We start from the raw sequence: 24,821 nt of genomic DNA on the forward strand, positions 1-24,821 counted from the left end.
ATCCGGACCCAGCTAGTCCGACCACCGATCCGCCACCGGTCCCTGCCGTGCTGCCGCTAATCAGATTGTTCATGGCGCTGATGCTGTTCAGGATGTTGATATGGCAAAGTCCAGCTGGGCCGCCAACATCCGCAAAGGTCACGCCTCCACTGAGGTTGGCCTGGTAGTCGCTGCTGTTGCCATTCCCGGAGCTGGCCTGATCATCGCCGTAGCTCAGCTCGGCACTGGTGTTGGCTCCCGCCGCTGCCGCCGCCGCAGCCGCTTGCTTCTCGGCCACTGCCTTTAGCATCAGGGAGGTGGCTTCCTCCTCGGTGAGGTGCTTGAGCTTCCCACCACCGCTGGTCTTGTGGGGCTTTCCGCTGCTGTGACCGCTGTGGTTACGCGGCGTAGAGGCGGCACTGGGCTCGCTCTTGGGCACACAATCTGTGGGCGTATTTCGATCACCGAGCGGCTCCTTGAGGACCAGGCTCTGGGATTGCTTCTCGACAGAGAGGTCTGTGGGAAAGACCAGGGGCTGCACGCCTTCGCGTAGGGTGACCAGGGGCATTGCCAGCCGAGCGTTCCACTCGTTCCAGGTGAGTCCCGCAATGCGCGTAATACTCAGATCTAGTTTCGGTTTCGGTATTGGTTATGGGTTTTGGGTTTTGCAAATCGGGTTGATGGTTTTGTTGGTTGATTTATTGTTGTGTTTTTGTTGCATGTGTTTGTTTTTTTTTTGTTTTTTTTTGGTTTTGTTGGAGTGGGGGTGGGTGTGTCGCAGCGCACAACATATGAAAATAAAAACGAGAAAAGAAAAACAAAAGAAAAGAAGAACGAAAATAAGTAGTAATACTTTTGACTGGTCACAAGAACTGAAAGAAACCTCGATGTTCACTCGAGGAAAAACGATTAAGAACAAACATAACACAGAACGATATGTCAGGGCAGTTATCGGTTAGATCAAGCGGGGGAAACCAACACAGACACACGCAATTTGGTACGGAGGGTGGATAGGTTTTTGTTCGGGTGATCTGGATGAGGCAACACGGCACACGAAAGGCAAAATTAAAATCAAAAGAATTAGTCAAAGCATTGGATATGTGTGAATGAATGGATGGATGGGTGGATACATTTGTGTGTATAGAAAGCATTAGGATCATGGCATGAATGGCAAATTAAAGTACAAATAATAAACATATATACAGAGAGGTAAAAGAAAACTCTTTCAAACAACATTGAGCAAAATTGAGGCCAATTAGTGCAGGGTGTAAACGTATTTATTTTAAATTAAATTTTTTAAATCAAAAAGGACAACTAAATTTATTGAACTGTAGCTGGAGTGCTGCTGGGGTGGTGGTGGGGTTTGTTGTAGTTTGGTTTTTTCTTGAGCACATCAATAGACACGGCTGGGATTGGATACAGGTTCAGGTTCAGGTACAGGTTCGGTTTAAGTCTGGTTACTTTTTAGTGGCATACAGAAACGAACGTTTAGGTCTTGGGCACTTGTATATATATATAAATATATGCACGTAATACGTATAGAGTATTGGAACAGCAATTGTCTCCTTTCACAACTTTTTTGCTTGTTTCACTTAAGTTTAGCTCGCATTTAGCTCGATTCGAGGCTCCAGGTCAGTGTCCCTCCCTCCAGGTTCAATGGATCACCTAAAAGAAGAGAGAAATACATTAGTTATGCTCGGATCAAAACAGATGATGGGTCAGGCAGTAAAGACAGCTGGCTTTCTTGCTGATACGCGGCCCGTATCTGGTGGAAATCTCATCGGTCCGGTCACCTGCAAAAAGAGAAATATGTTAGTATGGATTCTGTACAAGGCTCTCCTCCGCCTGGCCACAAACATCAAAGCTTTGGTATTGTTTATTCTTTTTTTATATAATTTTATTTTACCTTTTGTTTTTTACAACTATTCTTTCAAAACATAATTTCTATTTGTTTATATGTATACGTAATAAATGTTTATTTTCAATTGATAAAGTTTTACACACACAAACGTTTAAAATGTTTCTTATATTTCTTGTTGTTTTGTTATTTGAGAAAGTATGCTAAAGTGTTGGGGGTTGTAAATTTGTAGATATACAATCAATTTAACTAAGTTCGGCTAGATCTGTCAGAAGGGTTTCGCCTTTCAATACGTATTAACGATTGAAATTTACCAAAACGGTTTTTTTTTTACAATATTTATAGTAAATATATATATATATAATTTTCTTGAAAACAAAGTTCTACAATGTTAATTTTGTAAGCCTCCAATTTAGACACGTTGGCAATTTATATATTGCAACATTTACACAATAATTTGTCGGTTAGCTCCACTTAAATAGGTTACATCAAAATATTTGTGATATTTACCAAATGAAATCTGTGTGCTCTTTTCTCCACTAAACAAAACAAAACAAAAATCAACTGCTTTTGCCTTCTGCCAGTTCCAGTTGATATTTTGATAGAAAACTTGGGGCTATTTAAAGTTTTTAGTTGGCTGTGAGAAGACACACACACAGAAACATGTTGCTAATTATAATTAATTAATGTTTTAAATCTACATACTTTTCATCTAATTGTTTTGTATATTCTTTGTTATTTCCATGAAAATACTTGCACATTGATTGACCATATTTCTCTTAAGATGCTGACTTTTTGGGGGTTTTGTTTGTTTTTTTTTTTTGTAATTTTTTAAATTACGATGAATCATAATCATAATGTATTATATTAATCTGAAGACGTCCAAATTAAAGCCTAATGAAATTGAATTGAATGCACACAGAACGGAGCTCTTTTGGTTCTTCCTTTCGAGAACTGGGGAAATCAACTCTCCAACTTAATAAAAATAATCAACAAATAAGAGAGTTAAGATTAAAAAGATTAAAAAGAGTGTAAACGAGAATAGGCTGATAAAATTGTAAAATTAAGAAACTGGTCTAAAAGTCAAAGAACCTCAATGAATCATTTGTTTCCCCTCAACTTGTGTAGGTATACTCACTCCTGCCCCCCTGGGCTGCGCTCCTACATCCGCGCTTACTTGCGACCTCGCTTGCTCTCCAGCTGCGGCTTCTCCGGATGGTGCTTGCGCACATGGACCCCGAGATTGCCTCGCTGCTTGGCCTTGTAGGTGCAGTAGGGACAGGGATGACACGGCTCCTTGCCGCCGCACTCGACGTTCTCGTGACGGCGTAACGTGGACTTCCAGCGGTACTTCTTGCCGCAGTGGCGACAGATGTAGCGCGACTCGGGATCATCGCAGGGACCCAGGGACGAGTCGCTCAGCGACAGTTCGTAGGTCATGCCGGAGGGGTCGCCGCCAGCATCGGACTCCTCCTTCATGGGTCGTGTGGTAAGAATGGTGTAGCTCTTGCTGGAGTCGTGCATGCCCATCTCCTCGGGTATGATGGTCTCCACATCGTCCTCCTGCAGCTCGATGCTCGAGTGGTGCTGGTGATGATGCTGCTCGTGGTGGTGGTGCTGCTGCTGATCTGTCTGCACCACCGTCTGGATGTGGTGCGTCTGCAGCTGTGTGGCATGAATGTGATGCGTCTGCGGCTCGTGCTCGTGTTGGTGTACGGTGTGCAGCTCCTGTGGCTCGTGCTCGATGGTGGTTATGTGCGTCTCCCCGCCAGACGTCTGCATATGCTCCGTGATCTCCGAGGGAGCGAAGCCAATGCCAATCTTGGTGCCGTCCGGCAGCTCAATGTCGTCAATCTCGGCATACTTCACCAGGTCACTGATCATGGCCGCCGACGCATTCGGATTGTTCAAATCGATCTCACTAATCTCATACTTGGTGCCATCGGACATCTCGTGGTGCTGGTGCTGGATGGCGTCATGGGTCTCCACTATCTGCAGATTGCTCATCGTCGGCCCAATGATCTTGCCACGCGTGTAGCGTATCCTCGAGGCGATGTTCGGCTTCTGTTCCGTGAGCTGTACGTTGCGCAGACCCACCAGATTAATTGTCTGCCCCGAATGGGATGTGATTATGTTTTGTACTTGGGCGTGCGTCGGCTGGCTCTGCAGCTGGTGATGGTGCTGCTGATGCTGATGCTGGTGCTGGTGCTGTGAGGTCTGGGGCACTTCCTCGATCTGGATATGCTGGTGCTCCTGATGCGACTCCTGTGGCACATGCTGGATGATGTGATGTGGGTGTATGATGGTCGAGCTTGTGTGGGCATGATGGGCTATAGTGGTGGTGGTTGGTATTATCTTCTTAATGTTGATTAGTTCTGGAATTGGACGTAGAAATGGAGAACGTTCATTAGTACGATTGCCAATTTCCAGGATAAACTGCCTCACGACACTAGGGAAACTGGTAGCCCCTAAGGCCCTGCATACGATTGCAATGAATATCAGTTTAAATCAAGAACTTACCGCATTCCGATGAGGGCAGCTTAATGGGAGTGCTGGTGGTCAATGCGCTCAGCGTGGGCTTTACATCCGAGTGAGCGGCTGCCGCATTCAGGAGCTCCGTGATGGTGGGCGTGGGCTGGCCAGCCGGTCCGGTGACAGTGACCGCTGCTGTTGTTTGTACTGACGATCCCTGATCCTCATCGGTGCCCAACTTGGCCGCCGTGATGTTTCCCAACTTCTTCACGTGCAAGACAAATCCGTCCTTGTTCTGTGTAATGACAATATCGTTGCTCTCCAGTAGGCAATCGTCCAGTTCGAATTCGTCGGGAGTGCTCTCGGTCTGCTCGCCCTTGTCCTGTTTGGAGGCTGCAGAATGGGGAGGAGGTGCTGGATTAGTGAGTGTTTGGGAAGTACTATTTTACCGCTTAGTGGAAGCTATGCTCAGCTCAAAAACGTCTTGAATCCTGTCACAAAACTTTTCTTCTTTAGGTTCGTTTTATTTTCATTTGAGTTCGGCAAAAACAAGCAATCAATTTTCGGTTTCCAGTGTTCGAGTTTTCGTTTTCGTTTGGTTTGGTTTTGGTTTTTAGTCTTAGCACTAGGTTGATATTGTATTGGTAGTTTAATATGTATGTGTATGTGTATGGGTGTGTGTGTGTTGAGTGAGTTGTGTTTGCTGTACAGCACAATAAAATGAGAACCAGGACAAACAAAATACCACAGCCAAATATAAAAAAAAAAAAAAGGATAAAGCCCGTGCCCCTAATTATGCTTAACTTACTTAGGGACTACAGTAGAATTCAATAATGACACGTTTCAATTTTGGTTACAAATCGTATTTTTATTAACATTAAGGCTCTTCGGCTGTCTCTCATTTCTCTCCTCTCGCTTCTCCCTCGCTTTTGCTTTTCGCTCCCAGACAACTTACCTGCATGCCACATGCGCTCAGTCAGAGATCAATTCACAAACTATGTATTTATAATCCTAATTCAACTAGCCTTCCGCCCACCCCCCTCGAACAGGCCCCGAGGCAGAGCCTGTCCCGCCGGAGCATCGCTGAAGTGCTCCGGGTGCTGTGTCTTCACGTGCATATTGAGGCTATGCTTGTAGCGCGCCACGTACGAACAGTGCCGGCACATCTCGGTGGGCGGGCGACCGCACTCGTAGCGCAGGTGCCGCGAGAGGTTCTTCTTGTAGGTGTAGGCCTTCTCGCAGCGCGGACAGATGTGCGAGCCGGACGAGGAGGCCAGGTTGTTCAGCGAGGTGACCGACTTCACGGACAGCGTCCAGGCGTTCTCTACAAGAGTTGGGAGAAAGAGACAATAGGTTAGCGAATGCGTTACTGTTACAGATTGTCATTTAAACTAAGTCGGAGGTGTACAAAACTCGGGAGGAATGATGGTAAATGATATATGTATGCATATGTATCGAAGTTCTATAACCACTACCGTTCAATCAACTCCAGCCAGCGATAGATAGTTATAGTAGCGGAAAGGTACTGAATGTCTATTGGCAAATGCTACGAGAAGACTGCAAACTACTCTAACCCGAAGGGGCAGGTAAACAAGTAATCAAATCTTACCATTCCGGACACACACACACTCAACACTCATTTAGATATCAAAGTAAAATATATGTATAGGCAATGGTCAGAGCAGTAGATTGTGATCCACAGTTGCAGTTAGCAATGGCGCCCCCACCCCCCAGGAGGGTGCCATTGACCTGACTCATGTGGCGATCTAGACCAAGAGAGCTGTTCGCACATCTGTAATTATATAAGGAGATACGATAGTGATTAATTTGCACGGAAACACTTTACAGGCGGCTGCTGCCCCGATCTCAATCAGTAATACAATTATTTTCTTTTCTTTTTGGGGTTTCAACATTTCAATATCAATCTTTATTATTCTTGTTGTTTTGTTTTTTTTTGTTTTTGGTTTTTTGTTGTTTTTTTTTTTTGTTTGTTTGTTTCTCTGTTACCACTTTCATCGAACAATGTGTATATAAACGATTCCACATACAATGCCATTTCGTTCAGTTTTTGCAAAAATAACAATTTTTAGGGGTATTAAATGGGGTTTCACAATTTCTTGAAAAATGAAAACCGAATCTCAAATGGTTTGTTTTTCTGTTTCTGTTTTTGTTTTTTGGTTACATCAATTTGTTCTTTTGTTTGTTTAATGCTATCGTCTGTTATTACAATTATTAATAATCGTTAATTGGTTTTGGCTTTTAAGGTACTAACAATATCATCTCTCCATCAATGTATGTTGTTTTTTTTTTTCGGTTTCGTTTTCTCATTGTATTATTAATTTGTATTGTTGTATAAATTTGTTTCATAATTTCGCCTTTTCCGTGGTTTTCATTAACAATAAATATATTTGTATACTATATATACCATCATTTTTATCAATTTACTTGTTTTTTGTTAAATATTACTCTACAAAAAATAAACAACTTCCGTTCGTACAATTAAATTCTCCTTCTTCTACTCGTTTTATTCCTTCTCATTTTATTCTTGGTTGTTTGGTTGCTGTTCTGTTCATTATTGTTTTTGGTTTGACTATATATAGTGTGTGTATATATATGTCCATTAGACTGTTATGGCAATTTCTTTGTTTCAAATACACATTTACTAAAACGTTTCTTGTCTGCTTGGTTTTGCTTGTTCAGTTTTTCTAAAATATATATATATAGATATATATATATGGTATATGTATATGTCCTTGTATATATGTGTGTGTATATATATATATATATTTTTGGTTGGTTTCTTTGGAGTATATTTTGTTCATTATTTTTTAACTTAAATAGTTTTAAGCTAATTTTTTGTTTTGCTTGTTTTTTGTTTCGTTTTTCATAAACGCCGTCTCTTACTCGATAAATATTAATTAACAATGTAACAAAAGTTAAAACATAGGGAGTTCTCTGGTTAAATTAGTGTGAAACGATATATTTGTATATGTGTAAAACAGTGTTAAAACTAATTTAAAGAAAACGATACAACAAAAGATTTATCCGAAACATTTCATGTCCCATACTCGTGTGTGTTCGTTTCGTTTGCCTATAACTTTAACAGCAGAAATAATAATAATAATTTAGCTACTCGCAACAAATCTTAGTGAATTAGTTTAACAAAAATAAACACATAAATAATGCAGGTAATCGGATAATAGTAATTCTCAAATAAATTTCAACTAGTTGGAAAACGATGCTTTCCCCTATTGCCTCAATCTCCGATGGCTTCAAAGGTCCCCGCCCCGCCCCGCCCTCCCTCCTACAATCTGTCTTGATCGCCTTGAGTTTTGGATTTTAAAAATTGTTCTTTATGAGACTATTCATTTCAGAAATTGACTTTGGCAAATAGTGGCACAAGACAAACCGTCGACACGAACCTTTGAAATACTCGTATTATTGCACTTCGATATTTCTCTTTGATTATTTTTGGCAAAATTTGTAACCAAATTGAATTGAATCAATCAAAAACTTGCCTTTGGTATTAGTATACATATGTATATGCATTGCGGGGGGAAGTGAACAAGTTCTAACGCTGGTCGACTCAAGCTCCAAAAACTCCACTGACTAAGGGATCTAGGGACGAGTGATCGATACGCTCCGATCAGCTAGAGGAGAGGAATGATCTTGATCTTCCGCGACAACTTTCGGTGGATTGGTAGGTATATATAATAGCTTTCTACATGCACATGTATATGGTATATGGTTGTTTCGAATCAGATTCACATAGCATACAAATTGGTCCGCGTCAGCGAAGGGTGTCAGCGTTTCGTGGGGACAAACAGACGGACATGAAGTGGTGATGCTATCCTCCTAAATGATCGATTCAGCCAGTTCAGGGGGGCATGGGAGCTACTCGTCGACCAGGTATTACTGCAGTTAGTAGTTCTCTATAATTGATTTTCATTCGTTTTATATACCGCTCTTAATGGTACGTATAATTTGTCTAGTTAATTCGAGTTCATATAGTTTTCAATGCTTCTATTGCCGTTTCTGTTTCTGTTTCTGTTAATATACGTATATATATATATACATATATATATTCTGTTTATTGTACTGTCATATATGTGTGTGTGTGGCTGTGTTTATCATATATGTATATGTATGGTTTGTTTATTATCTGCAACCCAAGGATTAACAATCAACAAGCAACAAACAATATAATCCTCGCTCTATAGATACATATGTGTATAGACAGATGTACATACATATATACACATATACATATACATACATATATATAGTATATACAACAGATCTATAACACTCCCTTCCCCTGGTTCCTAACTATAAAATATTTTAGTTGCCTCCGCTTAGGTTATACATACAATATATTCTCGTATAATTTCAATAATTTATCTGTTAGTTACATGTACATATATTAAAATTTGTTTGATAATGGCACTCTCATAGCATTTAGTTGTCACTTTTTAACAAAATTGCACTAAATCAAAAGCTAACAAAGAAAAACTAAATTACGCTTTTGCAACAGAATCCTCGTCGTTCCTCTGCGAATACAACAAATCATACTGGTTGTACATACATATATGTTTATATATGAGTATATGGTTCGATCTCTTCTATGGCTTTATGCAGCATTGAATTTTTGCAGTTTTTCAGTTTTGGTGGAGAATTTCTAATGGCACAAAATGTTATATTTCTTGTTTCTAGTACAAAAACTTGCTATCCAATTGGCACACACACTAACACGCTCTTCTCTATCACACACACACATACAAACACACACACACACTAACACGCATACATATACACTTGATTAGATCTGGCGATGTGAGTATATAAGTTACAGACTTCTTCCCGCCTGACTTCCTTTTTTTTTAACAATTACAACATTCGTTTTCCCCTCTATATTCCTTTTCTCAACAGACAACATTTTGCTAATATAGCAGTATATATAGTTCTATATACATATATATATATACAATATATATATATATTTATATATGTATGTATATGTAGATGTGTTGGTTTTTATATGTATATGTTTTGTATATATGTATATAAACTCTTTCTTCTATTTTTTGTTTTTTGTTTTTGTTCTTGGAACCATGTAACAAATCTTCCTGCAATACTATCTCCTCTTCACCCGATTTCTGACTTTATAAAACTCACGTGTATATGTATATATCCTTTGCTGTGTATATAGAGTGCACGGATGACTCACCTCTACATACACAGCGTGTGTGTTGGTGTGCCTATGTACTGGGGGGATCTCTGTCTCCGTCTCTTTCCCACACAAAACTAACAACAGATTACATACTCATAACGTATATGAATTACGTTTCGTTACGTTGATTTTATGACTTTCTTGATTCGTCCTTATTGTTTTCCCGGTCAGGGACTGTCCTCACTCTTCCGTTCTGCACATTTTGCGGTCGTGTGTGTGGCATAACAAGAGGGGTTTCATTGGTATTATCATTATTATTATTATATTAGAAATATATATATAATAGATATATATTTGGCAACAAATAAACACAGTACGTTTGTTATATGTATTCTGTTTTGCTTTAGTTTTCCTCTCGCTTCTATGCTTTCTCTCATTTCTCATTTGTTAATTTCACTATGGTTCGCTTTCTTCCGGTTTCCTTTCTTTGCTTTCTATATTATTTATATATTTTAACTAAAATTACGTAGTTTTGGTTAGTTTGACTAAAATTGTTTTGCTCTTAGCTTCCTTGCGTGTATGTTTTTTGTTTTTTGTTTTGTTCACTTTTTAATTTTTGTTCTTAACGTTTTTTTTTGTTTTCTTTTGCCTCTCTGTTGTTCTATTCCTTAATTTAGTTACATTTTTTTTTTCTCTTTTATATATATATATATATATATATATATATTGTTTTTTTTTTTTTGGATTTCTCTCTTTTCCATTTTACTAAAATTCTATAAAATGTTCACTGACTGCACACACATATACATACACATACACGATGTGCATGTGCTCAGATATATGTATATATGTATATATATTGTTGTTCTAGCTTGTTCAATATGGGTTTTTTGTTTCTTTTTCAACTCGTTTAACTAAGTATTCCATTTGCTTATTTAATGCTCAGTTTCAACAATAATTATCATCATATATAATGTATATATAGATTGGTTGGTTTTCCCTTTCTTTATAAATGATGTGGCATCCAATAAATTCGTTTTGTTGTTGTTATTTGTAATTGTTCTTGGTTTTTTTGTTTTTCTTTTTCTTTTTGTTTTTCTTTTTGTATTCATTTTCCTTTAGCTAATTGTTCTATATATCATTTTGTTCTTGTTGTTTCTTGTGTTGCGTGTTGCTTTTGTTATACATATATATTCATGTTCAATGTTCATGTTCTTTTCACGTCATTCGATCATCGCTTGATCCTCTGCCTATTGGGATAACGCTTATTCTATTTGATTTTAAAGAAAACATTATCTCATAAGTAATATTTGACACAGACACCGGACTCAAGGTGCCGCTTTAGGTGGGAGCTTTGTGAAAATGCTTTGCCGCACATCAGACAGCGAAATTTTTTCTGTCCACCACATTCATATCTAGGGAAACGTTGATATAGATAGATAGATATAGACATATGCATATGGTATGCCCGACACTCACCTGATATGTCGTTGCAAGGAGCTGGCGTCCTTGTAGCTCTTCAGGCAATTGAATCTCGGGCACTGATACCGTCCGTCCGGGTTGATGAACTTGAACAGATCGGAGAACTTCAGCTCGTACCAGTAGTCGCGGATCAGGGAGTGCGCCGAAGTGCCAGTCGGCGGCGGGGTCTGGCTCGAGTTGGATGCGTAGCTGCTTGGAGCTTTAAAGGAGGATGTTTAAGCAAATATATAGAAGGAGAAGAAAGAGAGAGAGAGAGATCTTATGAGTCTGGGGCGTTCTGCTTACACAACTACAGAGGAAATTCATATATTTCGATAAATTCGTATTTATTTTGAAAAATTAACAAGAGTTTCAGTAAAGTTTTTTTTTTTTTTTTTAAGTTTAGAAAAATATTTTGCAAGAAAGTTAAGTTTTTGTATAAGTTTTCAGTATAAACAATAATATGAATAATAAAAAGTTTGTGATATTTACAGTTAGTGTGTGTTGCGGGGTGTTTGCTTGAATTTTAATATTTTGTATTTTGTGTGGGCGTGGGCGTGGCATGGTGGCATGGTGAAGCGTGAGCAGAGCTAGCAGCATTGCAGATTGGCTTTTTTTATTTGATTGGTTGGTTGGTTGGTTTGAATGAGCGCTGTGGGATGATGCTTGTCTGAAGATGATCATGATGATGGTGCTTGATATGGGTCGGTCTGCAATGAAACATGTTTAGTAAACTTGGCCAACAAGAGATAAATAGAGAGAGACGGAAAGAGAGGAGAGTGGAGTGGAGTGGGGTAATGATGCAGCGACAGATCCCTAGTCATTGAAACGATTGCTTTTTCAATACAATTTTATTCGAGTTACAAAAATATTCATATAAAAATACTTAGTTACGGCTCTCGAGTATAAAAATATATATAAATATCTATACATATATATATGTATATATGTGGTTAAGTGGCTTACATCACTAGCTATATATCGTTTCGGTTTCTATACTCTGGTTTGGTCACAAATTCGTTTCACATTTTTTTTGCTTTTTGTTTTTTTTTTGAAAGGTTCACAAAATATATATATCTTTGTATATATGTATATAGTATGCATGTATATTTAACTGTAGAGTTGGGCTTTAATTTTGTTTTTGGCTGCTTTGTAAATATATATTTGAACTATTTGTGTTTGTGTGTGTGTGTTTTCTGTTGTTCAGTTATGTTTAGTTTTTGTTTAGTTAAGTTGCAATTGTACTGTTGGTTGCGATTCATTTGTCTTTTGTTTGAGATCCTTCTTGTCTATAGGTAATCCATAATCCTAGCTAGCAAAGGAACTTAGATCGTCTACGAACTATCATCTACAAAGTTTTGTTAGTCAGTTAATTTTGGGAGATTTCGCTGTTTTGGCATTGCCGCTTACTAAGGACTAGGACTATGTATCGAAAAATTTTTCGTTCACTTTTGTTTCGTTCTTTCTTAGGAATGCAAATTGGGTTGGCAACCCAGCCCCCCCCTTCCCCCTTCCCCACCCCCCCGACTACTCTCAGTAGTGTTGTGTTTCCCTCCCTGACTTAGTTTTGTTCACGTTTTGGTTTCGGTTTTGTTTGGACTTTGGCTTACTTGGCTAACAACTTAAGTTAACTTAAAGGAAATGAGAGACAGACAAGCTGAAGTTAGAAGCATAAGTTAGTGGTGGCTGAAAAAATCCGTGCTTAACTTAATCTAAATTACGAATGTTTATGAGAACCGAACGCGACTGCAATGATTGCAGGAATTGGGCAAAACATACTGAAAGCCCGAATAGAAACCCCGCCCGACACTGTCCCTTGAGGGCCATTCTGAGCAGTGGATCATTGCAGTCGGTCCTGGCTAGTTCGCGCTTGAAACTTAGGGTATAATACTAATGGTATTTGCATGTGCAAATGGCGTAAAAACTAAACCTCAACGAAAGCGGAATGTTTTGGCGGACTGGCGCGTTTAGCATAGCCCCTTATGCGGTGGCCTCCCACTTGGTCTGAATGCCGGAGGCCTGCATCTGGAAGGCCAGCGGCAGGAAGTCCTTCTTCATCTTGGCAAAATGGGTCTTGATGTGCTTGGTGAGGTTGTCGCTCCGCTTGGCCGCATAGTTGCAGCTGGGACACTGGAAGATCGGACGCTCGGTCGTGAAGCGGCACTCGAATCGACGATGGCGGCTGAGACTCTTGCGGGTCTTGTAGGATTTGCCGCACTGGTCGCAGGCGTGCTGGTACCAGGTCAGGACGAAATCTGTAAATGTAAATGGGTGTGCATGACAGAGAGAGGTGGGAGAGACAGAGATAGAGAGAGAGGGAGCCAGAGGGGACGTTGGTGGGGAGCAGGGACACGCACAGAGGAGTGGGTGGAAGTGAGTGAGTTCGTGAGTTGAGTGGCATGATTCACAATGATTCGTTGTTTATTGATTCCTGAATATATTCTAAATTATTAACAGATGATCGTGAGTGACTGACTGTATTATCTGTCTGAGTGGCTGATATGCTGCGTTTCTTAATTTAATTTTTTTTTTTTTTTTTTTTTTTTTTTTGAGCAAGTTAAGTTTGCTAAGCTACAAATAAAATATCAGAAAAAAAAACAAAAAAAAAACAATTAACATAAATTCATGTATATATAAAAGACTTAAAAACATCTCAAGCATTCCAAAAGAAAATTTATAAACTATTTAGACGGGGAAAAAAAACGAAAAGGAAAAGGAAAAATGTATGCATACATATACATATATATATAAAACACATTTAGATCGCTTAAAACTAGAAAAAGATCATCCCAGCAATAGATATGACATAGACATACGTATATGTGTATGTATATGTTATGTATGTAGATGATATAAGAACCCAGATGGAACCTTCTTAAGTACTAGAATAAGTCTGTGTAAGAAAAAACATCAAGTGTTAAATAATTTATTTTTGTTTAATATTTCATCGAAAGACACACAAATACATTATCAAATGGAAAAGTAGATCTAGGTGTAATATTAAAGATAGAAATTGGAAGTTGGAAAAACGCTCGGCAGAACAAAAAGCGCACAAAGGACACTCGCACGCAACACACACAACAGAGACGCCACAGAAAGCAGACACATGAGAGAACCCAAGCAAGAGAGTGAGAGCAAGAGAGAGAGAGAGAGAAATAGACAGATACACGAGGTATGTTTGGGAGCATGCTTACAGGGTACAATACAGTGCGAAACAGAACTGGAGATTCAGTTTTATATGGATAGGATATAGGATTCCGTCTAGTTCCTTTTCGCACAGTACCGGGGGGGGTGTTTGTGTGTGTGTGTGTGTTTTTTTTTAGGTAGTTGGAACCCAGACAAAAAACAGTTCGAGGCGAGAGTTTTACACAGAACAAAGATATATGTATATATATATCGTGGAATATATATTAAAAAAGATAGTAGATATAGTAGATAATACTGTAAGTGACAGACTTTTGTTTTCTTTGCGCTTCGATCGCTGCAGTAGACGGACGTCCCCAGACAGAGATGCCTTCTGGCCGCCGCCGCCGCCTCAAAGATAGTAGTATTTGAGTAGTAGGTAGTGGTTTTTTTTGGAGTAGTAGTAGATGTAGAGTAGTGGGGTGGTAGTACAACAGTTTTTGTAGAGACATCTAAAAGAAATTTAGTAATAAAATAGGTTAGTGAAAATTCGCACAACAATCGCCAGAAAACGAAAGGAAACTGAACGGTAGGGGAATGGGAACAGAATGTGGAACCAAAAACGAAAGCATTGTGGAACAGGAGGAATGAACAAAAGATGGAAATGATGATGATGATAGGGGGGAGAGAAAAATAGAAGAGAAAAATGCCTAAAAAGGGAACAATAAACATCCCGTTTGGCTGTAATTAAATACATACATGTCATATATTTCTGTGGTTCTTTAGTTTGTTTTTTGTTGTTGTTTTTTTTTGTTTTTTTTTGGTAATTTATTCATTAAAAAATATAATTTTCTTTTTTGTTTCGTTTGGACTTTGGATAAATTAGGCATTAAGTGTAGGCCTACATTCTACGAGTACATGGTATAAAAATAACTTAACTAGTCGTACAATTTGGTGGCATATCATTTGGAATAGGTGCGTTAAAATTATAAAATACACCTCCGCACCGTCCTCTTCTTCTTTTGCGAGAGGGCAGGGGGGGAGCAGGGTTCGTTGGTTGAGTATTTTGGAGTTGTTTTTCTTTTTTGGATTCAATCAAACTGGAATTACTCAACTTGTAGTAAGAAGATTTGATTCCTGTCTCGTTTTTGGTTTCGTCCTTTCTCTTACGTGACTAACAAATGTTACGATACATATACATACAAACATACATGTATCCTATCGCTGGATGTGAGCGGGCGTATAGGAAATCCTTATATAAATACAAATTCGTGACGGTTCAAGTTCGTTTGGGTTATAGGAAAGATTCGATTTTCGATTTCCAATTTTCAATTTTCGATTTTCGAGATGGCGTGTTTCAACATCGTAATACGAGAATTGTAAGACACATTTCGCTTGCGACAAAAGAATACATAGTCTACACATAAATTAAAATGGATCTTCGAAAGAGGTTCGTCTTTGAAGATCGGAATTTCTGGAATGTCTGGCTGAGATTCACACAAGCTTACATGGTAGGGGGACATACGAGTTACAAATCAAGTTAAAATACATTTAAATATACATTTATAGGCTACAAATATGGCGAGCTGACTCTTTGACAAAATTAGATGAGAAGTTTCGAGATTCGAGTTTCAATAAATTAAGTATAGTAGACAGAGGGGGTGGGGGGGACAGGACATATGACTTTGGTGGCTCTGATAGGCGTTCTCCTTTTAATTGTTGTTATAAGCAAATGGCATGGTGTTCATCAATCGCTCCTTGAGCAACGAGTTCGAGATGATCTGCAGGCCCAGCTTCATGTTCCAATCCTCGCTCATCAGGTGCTGCACCTTGCTGGGGGTAACCGGTTCCGGCTTGATGTTCAACTCTGTTGCAGATCCCCCCACGGCGCCTTCTGCCGCCTGCTCGCCTGCTCCTCCTCCGACATCGTTGTTGTTCTTGGCCATGGCTGCCGCTTCAGCGGCTGCAGCTGCAGCAGCGGCGGCGGCTGCGGCCGCCTGCTCTTCGACCACGGCAGCAGCTGCCGAGATGGCCGTAATGGCTCCAGTCAGCCCGTAGGTCGGTATCGACACCATGTGTGGCGGCAGCGGCGAAGTGCAACGCGATCCGGACAAATTCTCGTTCTCGTAGTTCTCCTTGCGCAGCGATAGGTTCTCGGGATTGGGGCTCTCGCAGTCGTTGAGCGAGCCCACGCTGCCCACACTCGCACCGCAGTCGCCGCCCATGTGAAGGCCCAGATTTCCGGCCTTCAGGTCCATGACACTGCCGCTCGTGCTGTCGCGACCGCTCGAGGTGCGCGACCCGCTGCCAGTCGTCAGCTGTGCGATGGCCGGCGGTATGCCGTGCTTTGAGACCAGATGCCGCACCATATGGTACTTGCGGCGGAAACGGGAGCTGCAGAATTCACAGTTGAAGCGCGGCGGAATGCCGATGCACTCGTCGCGCATATGCCGCTGCAGGTGACGCTTGCGCAAATAGCTCTTGTTGCACACCGCACAGTGGAAGCGCTCCCTGTTATTGTCCGAATCCTGGTCCACGTCATCGCTGCCGAACACACTGTGCTTGAAGTCGTAACTCAGGTCTGAGATCGAACAGATCAATCAGATGGAAGGAGATCCCGTGGTTGGTTGGTTAGTGGGTGGTGATCGTGTGTGGAGGATGTGTGATTTTTGGAGGATTAGGTGTTCGGTGATTGATTGATTGGGTTGGTGATTATGTTCAATTTTCATTGATTTGTTATATGTGATGGGAGGATTCGATTGATTTATTTGTGGTTTTTTTTAGTTTGTTTTTTTTTTTTTTGTTGTATGAAATGAAAATGAAAAGAAAACGAAAAGAAACGTGTGAAAAATCATAAACAAAGGTCCAGATTAGGCTTAGTCTGAAACTCCATTTGCTGCAAATGTTGTTCGTAATTTTAGCTTAAACTAAACTTAATCATCAATCGTTCATTTCTGCGGTCTGAGAAGTTGAAGGAAAACTAATGCAAATCATACATTGTTCGGTTAAATTCAAATGTCTAATCAAGTTTACATAAATGGTTGTAACAAAGGACTACAGAGAGAGGTCTACTCTAAACAATTTTCAAAAAGAAATCTCTCTCTCTCCATCAAAGACAAATAAACAAATTACAGCAACTTAGTAGATAATACAAATAAAATAATTAAGAAATTCTCTAAGAATTTTGTTTAATTTAACAATACTAAACTATAATAAATAGATGTAAAAAAAAAAAACACAAAAAAAAAACAAAAAACAAAAAAACTATACATTAAAACAGATTTCTTTATGTAGGTATATTTTGGTTTCCTCCAAGGGAGGCTCTGGACATCACTGGCTCTAAAAATACATAAACTTTCATGGAATAGATGGTAGGAATATATTTGAAAACAACAACAATCAACTTTTTCGTTTCAATAAATATTTGTACACATATATTTAACTTCAGATTTGTTTGACTAAGCGCAGACACAGACTTCGGGCTCTCTCGCCAGGGCGGGTGGTACACAGTCCAGAGAGATTGAACAACATTTCTTAACTATATAACAGCCGGATTTGACCTCGATCTCTTTCGGAATTATATTCCCCACATCCTAGAGCCTAGATCCTAGATCCTAGACCTTCTTCAGCTGGTGGATGCCGTGCTTCTGCCTGAGATGCAGCTTTAGGTCGTAGCGCCAGGTGCAGCTGAAGCTGCAAAACTCACAATGGAACTGTATGCTTGACTTTTTTGTGGATGTGGCTGTGGCACATATGTTGTTGTTGTTGTTGTTAGCAATATGGTTGCGTTGCGGCTTAATGGCAGCTGTGGCTGTGGCTGGGATGATTGCCGTCGCACTGCGCATGCTGCTCTTGAAAATGCTCGCCACCTGAAAGGCAGACATTTGACAGCTGCTGCAGTTCCTGGCAATGCAGTGGAGGTTGCTGCTGCTGATGCTGCTGCTGCTGCCTCCTGGCTGCAGATGGCTAACCGTCGCCGCCTCACTCTGGCTGGTGTGGCCGCACTTGTACATTCTGCGTATCGTCACCTCTGGCTCACAAATCTCACCTACCACATGGCAGTTATTGCTGTGATTCTGATTATGGTTCTGGGTGTGGTTGTGGTTGTGGTTGTTGTTACTGCTGCTGCTGCTGCTGCTGTTGTCAGCTGATGCTGGCTTCTTTGTTGCCGCACTGGCCGCCGCCACAACTGCCGTGGCAAAATTACAGTAAAGCGTCCTTAAATCTGTAAGAATTGTGATTGGGTTTTGTCTAAGATTTGCTGAGAATGATCGATTTCTTACAGAGAAAGAGAGGGTAGCAAGAGATAGGTGTTGGAGAGAATGTTTCGTGATTATGTCGTGTCTTCGCTGTTTCTGGTTGCAGTCGTTTGTTCATTTTTTACAGTGTACTTTGGCTTAAAGCTATAGTATATAGTATATAGTATTTGTGGATTGGGTTAGCCGACGCCGCCATCACATGGATATAAAAGTCTCTCCTCGGTTAAACTTAAAGTTAAACTTAATTTAAACACAAAAATAAACAACTGTGGCACCAACAAAATGTTCGACATGAATATATCGTTGTTTAAATAAATGTTATTTACCAAGAAACAAAAAAAAAATACAAAAAAATTAGACATCAATCACGTAAAAGAATTAATTTTGTTTAAATTTTTTTGTTTTTGTCTTTTTTTCAGTGTGTCTGTGTGTGTTCATGCAACAAGTGAAAAACGCATTGGTTGTGGTTTGGTTTTAAAAAACGTGGCATTTATTTCTAGTTTATAGTTTTCTCCTGTCTTGGCTTTAGTTTATACAAAAAATATATGTATATTTTTATATATATATTTTTAATGATTAGATTTTAGTTTTCAACTTTTTTTTTTGATTTTGCGCTGGAAAAAGAAAAAGAAATCTCTCGTGTGACAGCCAAGGGGTTAAAAAGATTTATATATAATATGCATATGTACTAAATATGTAAATGCAAAGTAAATCAAGCCGAAAGGTCAAAGTTCAACTCATTTTTTTTTTCTCTGTGGCTGTAGCTGTGGCTGCGGCGCTCTTTGGTTAATTGGATTAGTAGAGATGAGCAGGTGACTGGACAGAGGACACAACAAAAAGGAGCGGAACGGAGCGGAGTGGCGGCGGCTGCAGCAGCGGCAGAGAGGAGAACCCGCCCCCCCTCCTACAATCCCTCCCCCTTGAGCAGTTCTGAACGATTGCTGCCGGACGCGGACGCAGACGCAGACGCAGAAGCAGCAGCGGCCGTCGCCTGTTTCAGCGCTTGCTGTTGCAGCTGTGTGAACTGCAGCAAGGCCTGTTGCTGCAACTGCTGGCGATAGTAGCTGCTGGCACTGGTCTCCTCCAGCAACTGCTGCCGCGATTGCTGCGACGGCAGATCCTCGTCGTCGTCGTCCTCGACAAGAAAGGTGTTCGTCTCCCCCTCATCGACGGCTGCCTCGTCCAGCAGGTCCACAACATCCTCCGGCTTGATCTCATTGGAGGCTGAGGTCGAGGACACAGACGCCGCTGCAGCGGCCGCCGCCCTCTGCTGACGCTTGAAGAGTGACCTCATGGCAATCTCCGGATGCTTCTTGCGCACATGCTGGCGCAGATGATCGGCGCGCTTCGTGCTATGGCCGCACACGGAGCAGACCATGCTCTTGCCCTTACCGCACTCTTGGCGTAGGTGGCGGCGCAGGGTGCCGTGCCTCCGATAGGTTCGATAGCACTGGGGGCAAGTAAAGTTCTCCTCGTGGCCGTGGCCATGGCCGTGGCTGTGCCCTCCCGCCCCGCTGACAGACAGTATTCCTGGAAAATTGTCAAATTGCGGCGTCTGAAAATGATGCCCCGATCCTCCTACTACTCCCTGCTGGTAGGGAAAATCGTCGTCGTCTTCCTGCCGGCTGCCATTAAGCTGCTGCTGGTGCTGGCTGGACGAAGAGTCATCTATCGAGTGCAGCTGCAGGCCTGAAATTTGTTTTTGTTTTTCGTGGTTGATATCTTTTTTGACAAATTTCGGTTTTTTTTTGTTTGTTTTCAAATTCTTCATATTTCTTGGAGGGATTGAAACGTTAATTCTTTGTTGATCGGATCATGCTTTTTCTTAGTTGTTTGTGTTTTTTTTTTTTTTAAGTTTTAATTAGTTTAGTTTTTTTTATTATTATTATTATATTTTCAAGGCAAACAAGCAATTTTGTTATTCGAGTTCTCAAAATGCCAGATTAATAGTTATTATTAATTATTATCGAAAGCATTAATATTTGGTTGGTTTTTGTTGGTTTTGTAAATTAATAAATTAATTTCGGTTTTAATTGTGGTTTTTTATTCTTTTTTTTTTTCTTGTCAAACAAAAACAAATTTCAAACAGGCGTAAAAACAATGCACAGCAGCATAACAAAGGGCGGGGAGCGGGCGGGGCAGGCGGTATTGGGTGGGTGGGTGTGTTAACGGTTAATCAAGGCAGGAAAAAAAGAGAGGGACAGCGGCAGATCAGGAGAGGAGAAGACTGAGATCAATTCGATTGTGTGTGCGTGTGTGTGAGCAGAGAGCAAATAAAGAGTACTGTCTAAAGGAGACACAGACACAGCTGCTGCCTCTTTTAAACAGGTCTTAATGCTCTTCAGGTGATATGGAATTATGAAATGGCGGGGGAGGGAGAGGAGACAGATACAGAGAAAGAGTAAAATAGAGTATGGGGGGGATATGCAATGAGTGCGTGACATGAGTGTGTGTTGGTGTCTGTGTGTGGGTGTGTGCATGTGAATATTTCGGCAAGCACAAAAACAATCATAATCATCCAAAAATTATATAACATATATAGATATGGCTTCAAATGACGGTTGATTGGGACTTTTTGGGTTGGGATTTCCACCCCCCCACCCCTTTTTGGCCTGTCGCGAACAACAATACGAATTTCTTCACTCGAACCACAACTCGAAACAACTAAAAGAAGAGGCACAGCCGGCCGTGGGGCTATGCTCTCATTAATCGGTTATTTTTGGGTGAATAGATAATAATCGTCTTTAATTTCGCTGTCAAAGAGAGAGAGGGAGGCTATACTCCCTCCTCTCCTCTTCCGTGTCAGTCTAAAACAAATATTTGGTTATGTGCTTCTTAACCTTGCAGTGGCGGTTCAGCGAGTCCTTGCGCTTGAAGCCCGCATCGCAGACCTCGCACCGAAAGTTCTCCAGCATCCCGCACTCGAACTCCAGGTGACGCTTGAGCGCCGACAGCCGGGTGTACGAGTTGGGGCACTGCGGACACTGCAGCTTGCCGTCGTCCCGCTGCTCAGCGTTCCGCGCCAGCGTCGATGCCGAGCTGCTGCGCACTGTCGGCGGTGGAACGAGCTTCCTGGCGCCGCTGGCTCTCTTCTTGCGCGCCCGCAGCTTGCTCCGCCGCGTCTGCATCTGCGGTGGGGATGAGAGCGGCAGTGGCATTGCAGCTGGGGGCGGGGGCGGCGGCGGCGGCGGCGGCGGCGGCTTCATGTCGCCCTCATAGTAAAACATTTGGTTTAAGCTCAACTCGAGCAGACCTGCAATTAAAGGTTGGAGCAAAGAGCAAATAGAGAAACAGAGCACACACACAGAGAGAAACAGAAAGAGTGAGAGAGACAAACAGAGAGCAGCGAGCGAGCAACTGATCGAGCGAGAGACGAGTAGCGAGACGACAAACACTTAACAAATTTCAACGGTATCTTTCTAACAGTAACACTCTCTCCTCCTCCACTCGACTCGTGCTTTCCTTCTTTCCTTTCACTAAGATTCTCGTCATTGCGAATGAATTTGTTCAATTCCAACCCATGATTTATTTGTATCTTTTGCAAGAATAGTCGATTTTTACATCATTACAACAATTAGACACATATGTTAATCGCATATCCTCCTCTAGGATCCGATCCTTATTCTTCATCTTTTTCTGCTTCTGCTTCTATTCTTTCTTTACGGCGCCCTTGTGCACATAGTAGTAGTGGTCTTGCAGCTTGAAATTATAGTGAAAACCGCGTCCGCACATGCGACACACATACTTCTTAGGCTGGTTGCACTCTTTGCGCATGTGCCGCGTCAGCGTGCCTAGCACCTGGTACCTGCGACCGCACGTCTGGCACACAAACGGTGCTGCCTTTGCCGTCATAGCCACAGCATTAGCCGATGTCGATGGACGGGACGGGGACGTGGACGTGGACGCGGACGCCTGAGACCAAGGATCGCCACTGCCGCTGTCCGCGTTGACATTTCTATGGGGGAAACGGAACGGAGAGAACATGGCAGAGAGTGGATTGGTGGGTGGATTGGCTAGATTTCAGATTTCAGATTTTGAAAGCTCATCAAATGGGGTAAGCACAATTTACCTGCGCGACTTGGACGAGGAGGCGGCGATCACCTTGCGCTTGCGCCGTGACATCGTATGGGTGGAGGTGGATGTGCAGGCAGGTGTCTGGCTCTGGTGGGTCTTTTTGCGGGCCATGCGCTTTGGGCCCCCTCGCACGGCAGTAATTTTGGGCACAACAAATCCGTCTATACACACCAACAAAAGCAATGACAGCGAGAACGCGTTCGTGCGTCAAGTGTGTGTGTGTGTTTGTGAACGAGAGAGCGAGGGTGTAAAGAGAAAAAAAAGTACATAAATATCCATCTATCCAGCTATCCACCTATCCGCACTCCTACGAAAAAAGCTCTTATGCCTCTCTGATAGTTTCCTATTCCAAAAATCGATTAGATCACAAAAGATATATGTACATATATACAGCAAAACAACAAGAATGTGGTATATTTTTGGGCCCGTGCCACCCAACCAAGATCTTGGGAAAGGATTATTCAATAATAATTCCGATTGAGATCAAGATCCTGAATGTGCACTTGTACAACTTTTGAATAGAAATAATTGTATGTAGGAATCGCAGGATGAAAATATTCATAATAAAGATTTAAGAATTCAAATTTAAGGGAAGTCTGTAAAAGGAATATCTGAAGCTTAAACTTGCCAAGAAAATGGATTCAACGAAAATTAATATCTTGAATGTATTCGGATGTAAGGAATGCAAATGATCTGATAAATCATATATTCAGAGAAAACTTCTCGATAAAACTGTTTTGCAAACTGTCTATATACCCTCTTCTGACCTGACCTACTGGCCCTACACTCTTGTCTTATCTTTTTGTACATACTTATATCATAATTCTTATGCAAGTTGAAAATGTAAGGGAAAGTGGAGAGAGACAGGGTGGGAGGGAGGTTGGCAGGAAACAAAAGTTCAGATAAAAAGACATATACCACAGTTACAGAGAAAGAGCCATTTGCCTATAAACTACAGTATACAGAAGCTTTAGATTTTAGTCAAAGAATATACAAATTTTGGATTCCATTTAAATATTAAAAACAACAACAAAAGCACACTTTCCACACACACACAGAGAGAGAGAATAGAGAAAGCAAGAAAATATCCTTGGAGCTTTTCCTAGTTACAGAACACACACGAAATTATCATCTGTCCGACAGTGTGTGTGCATGCCTGTGCTTTGGCAATAAATTCAATTGTGAACTGGGTCAAGGCCATGCCAACAGCTTCTAACTGGGCCAAAAACCAAAAAGAGCGTGGTCCAGCGACATAAAAAACCACTCTAGGAATACTGAATCGGCTAACAGGACCGAAAAAGAGCCCAAGTGTCCCGTTTAAGCAAATAATTGGCACAAAACTAAACTAAGCAAACGACAATCTAGTGTATCTACACGGAATGGTGTACAGATATAAACTTCTAGAGCATTTACCTGGTTAAAAGTAGCTATTTTCTACACCCATTTAATTCCTTAGCATTCTATCAACTGCATGCAGCAAAAAAAAAATACAAATCTATAGTGTTTCAGACTGGAAATGTAGTGTGTCTCAACTACTGGTACTAGTCTAGAATGTGAATATTCATAAAAATCAGGGTACAGTACTCCTCTGCGGCGGATTCACCGATATTCCGTAGTTGGTTTAGAGACATTCGATTTCAAGTCAAGCAACTTTCTACGAAGCAAAAAATTCCCAAAAACCGGGTACAAAAATACAAATTCTTCGTAGATAATATTAAAATTAAACGTCGTCATGATCAGCATGATCGTTGCCTTTACACGGATGCAGCGCGAAAATAAATAGCAAACGGGCAGAAAACAACGAAAGAACGAGCAGAACAAACAAAAAAAAACCAACAACAACAACCAGCCAACGAGATACATTCACAGAGATATGAACATTAATATTATTGCTTCATTTCGCTTCCATTCCCCTTGCACCCCCCCACTTCTGTCCCACCTTTTGATCATCAACAAATAACCGCAATGCTGATTAAAGCAAGAGAGAGGGAGGAGGGAGAGCGAGCGAGAGGGCAGAGCAAAAGCTCGCAATCTCATACATAGAAACCATTTTTAGCCGACCTTGAACTTGAACGAACTTGAACGAACACGACGACGACGACAGCAGCAGCGACAACGACTACGACGACGAAAGCCTCGAGCATTGTGTGTTGTTGCCGATTGAACAATTAACAAAACTGCAGATAGGTTGGTGGCGAGAGGAGCTGGAGAGAGCGGCAACAACAGCTTTATGGATATTCAAATAAAAGATACTCTTAGAGATACATCAGACCTCACCACTAGAGCCAAAAACAAAGATTCTTGTACAGAAAACAGAAATAAACGGGTGATTAGGGGTGGCAGAGGAGATTATGGGGCAGCGAAGAAAACTAAATGAGAGCTTTTAAAGCCTTTACAGCTTTTAAAGAAAGAGAGAGCGAGCCCA

The 24,821-nt window shown here is 41.2% G+C and overlaps 1 protein-coding gene across 24 annotated transcripts in view; it reads right to left on the reverse strand.

Moving 5' to 3' along the window:
- Positions 1-24,821, reverse strand: part of LOC108158134 (longitudinals lacking protein, isoforms N/O/W/X/Y) — a 61,367-nt gene that overhangs the window by 22,534 nt on the left and 14,012 nt on the right. For 3 of the 24 annotated variants that reach the window (XM_017290318.2, XM_017290317.2, XM_017290320.1), the window contains exons 6-7: positions 4,358-4,702; positions 3,011-4,212 (exon numbers count right to left, since the gene is read on the reverse strand). The exons of 9 other annotated variants lie outside the window; for them this stretch is intronic. In XM_017290318.2, coding sequence (XP_017145807.1) covers positions 3,011-4,212; positions 4,358-4,702 — 1,547 coding nt within the window. Of the gene's footprint in view, positions 607-2,621; positions 4,213-4,357; positions 4,703-5,156; positions 5,634-10,397; positions 10,895-10,958; positions 11,161-12,168; positions 13,196-14,396; positions 14,576-14,916; positions 16,645-17,467; positions 18,289-18,789; positions 20,012-20,649; positions 21,576-21,820; positions 22,278-22,391; positions 22,558-24,821 lie in introns of those variants that run through there. 12 more of the 24 variants (XM_017290321.2, XM_033391303.1, XM_017290338.2 and 9 more) reach the window with 12 other exon arrangements.

The sequence above is a fragment of the Drosophila miranda genome, chromosome 3 (genome assembly GCF_003369915.1).
Source record: "Drosophila miranda strain MSH22 chromosome 3, D.miranda_PacBio2.1, whole genome shotgun sequence".
Lineage (NCBI taxonomy): Eukaryota > Metazoa > Arthropoda > Insecta > Diptera > Drosophilidae > Drosophila > Drosophila miranda.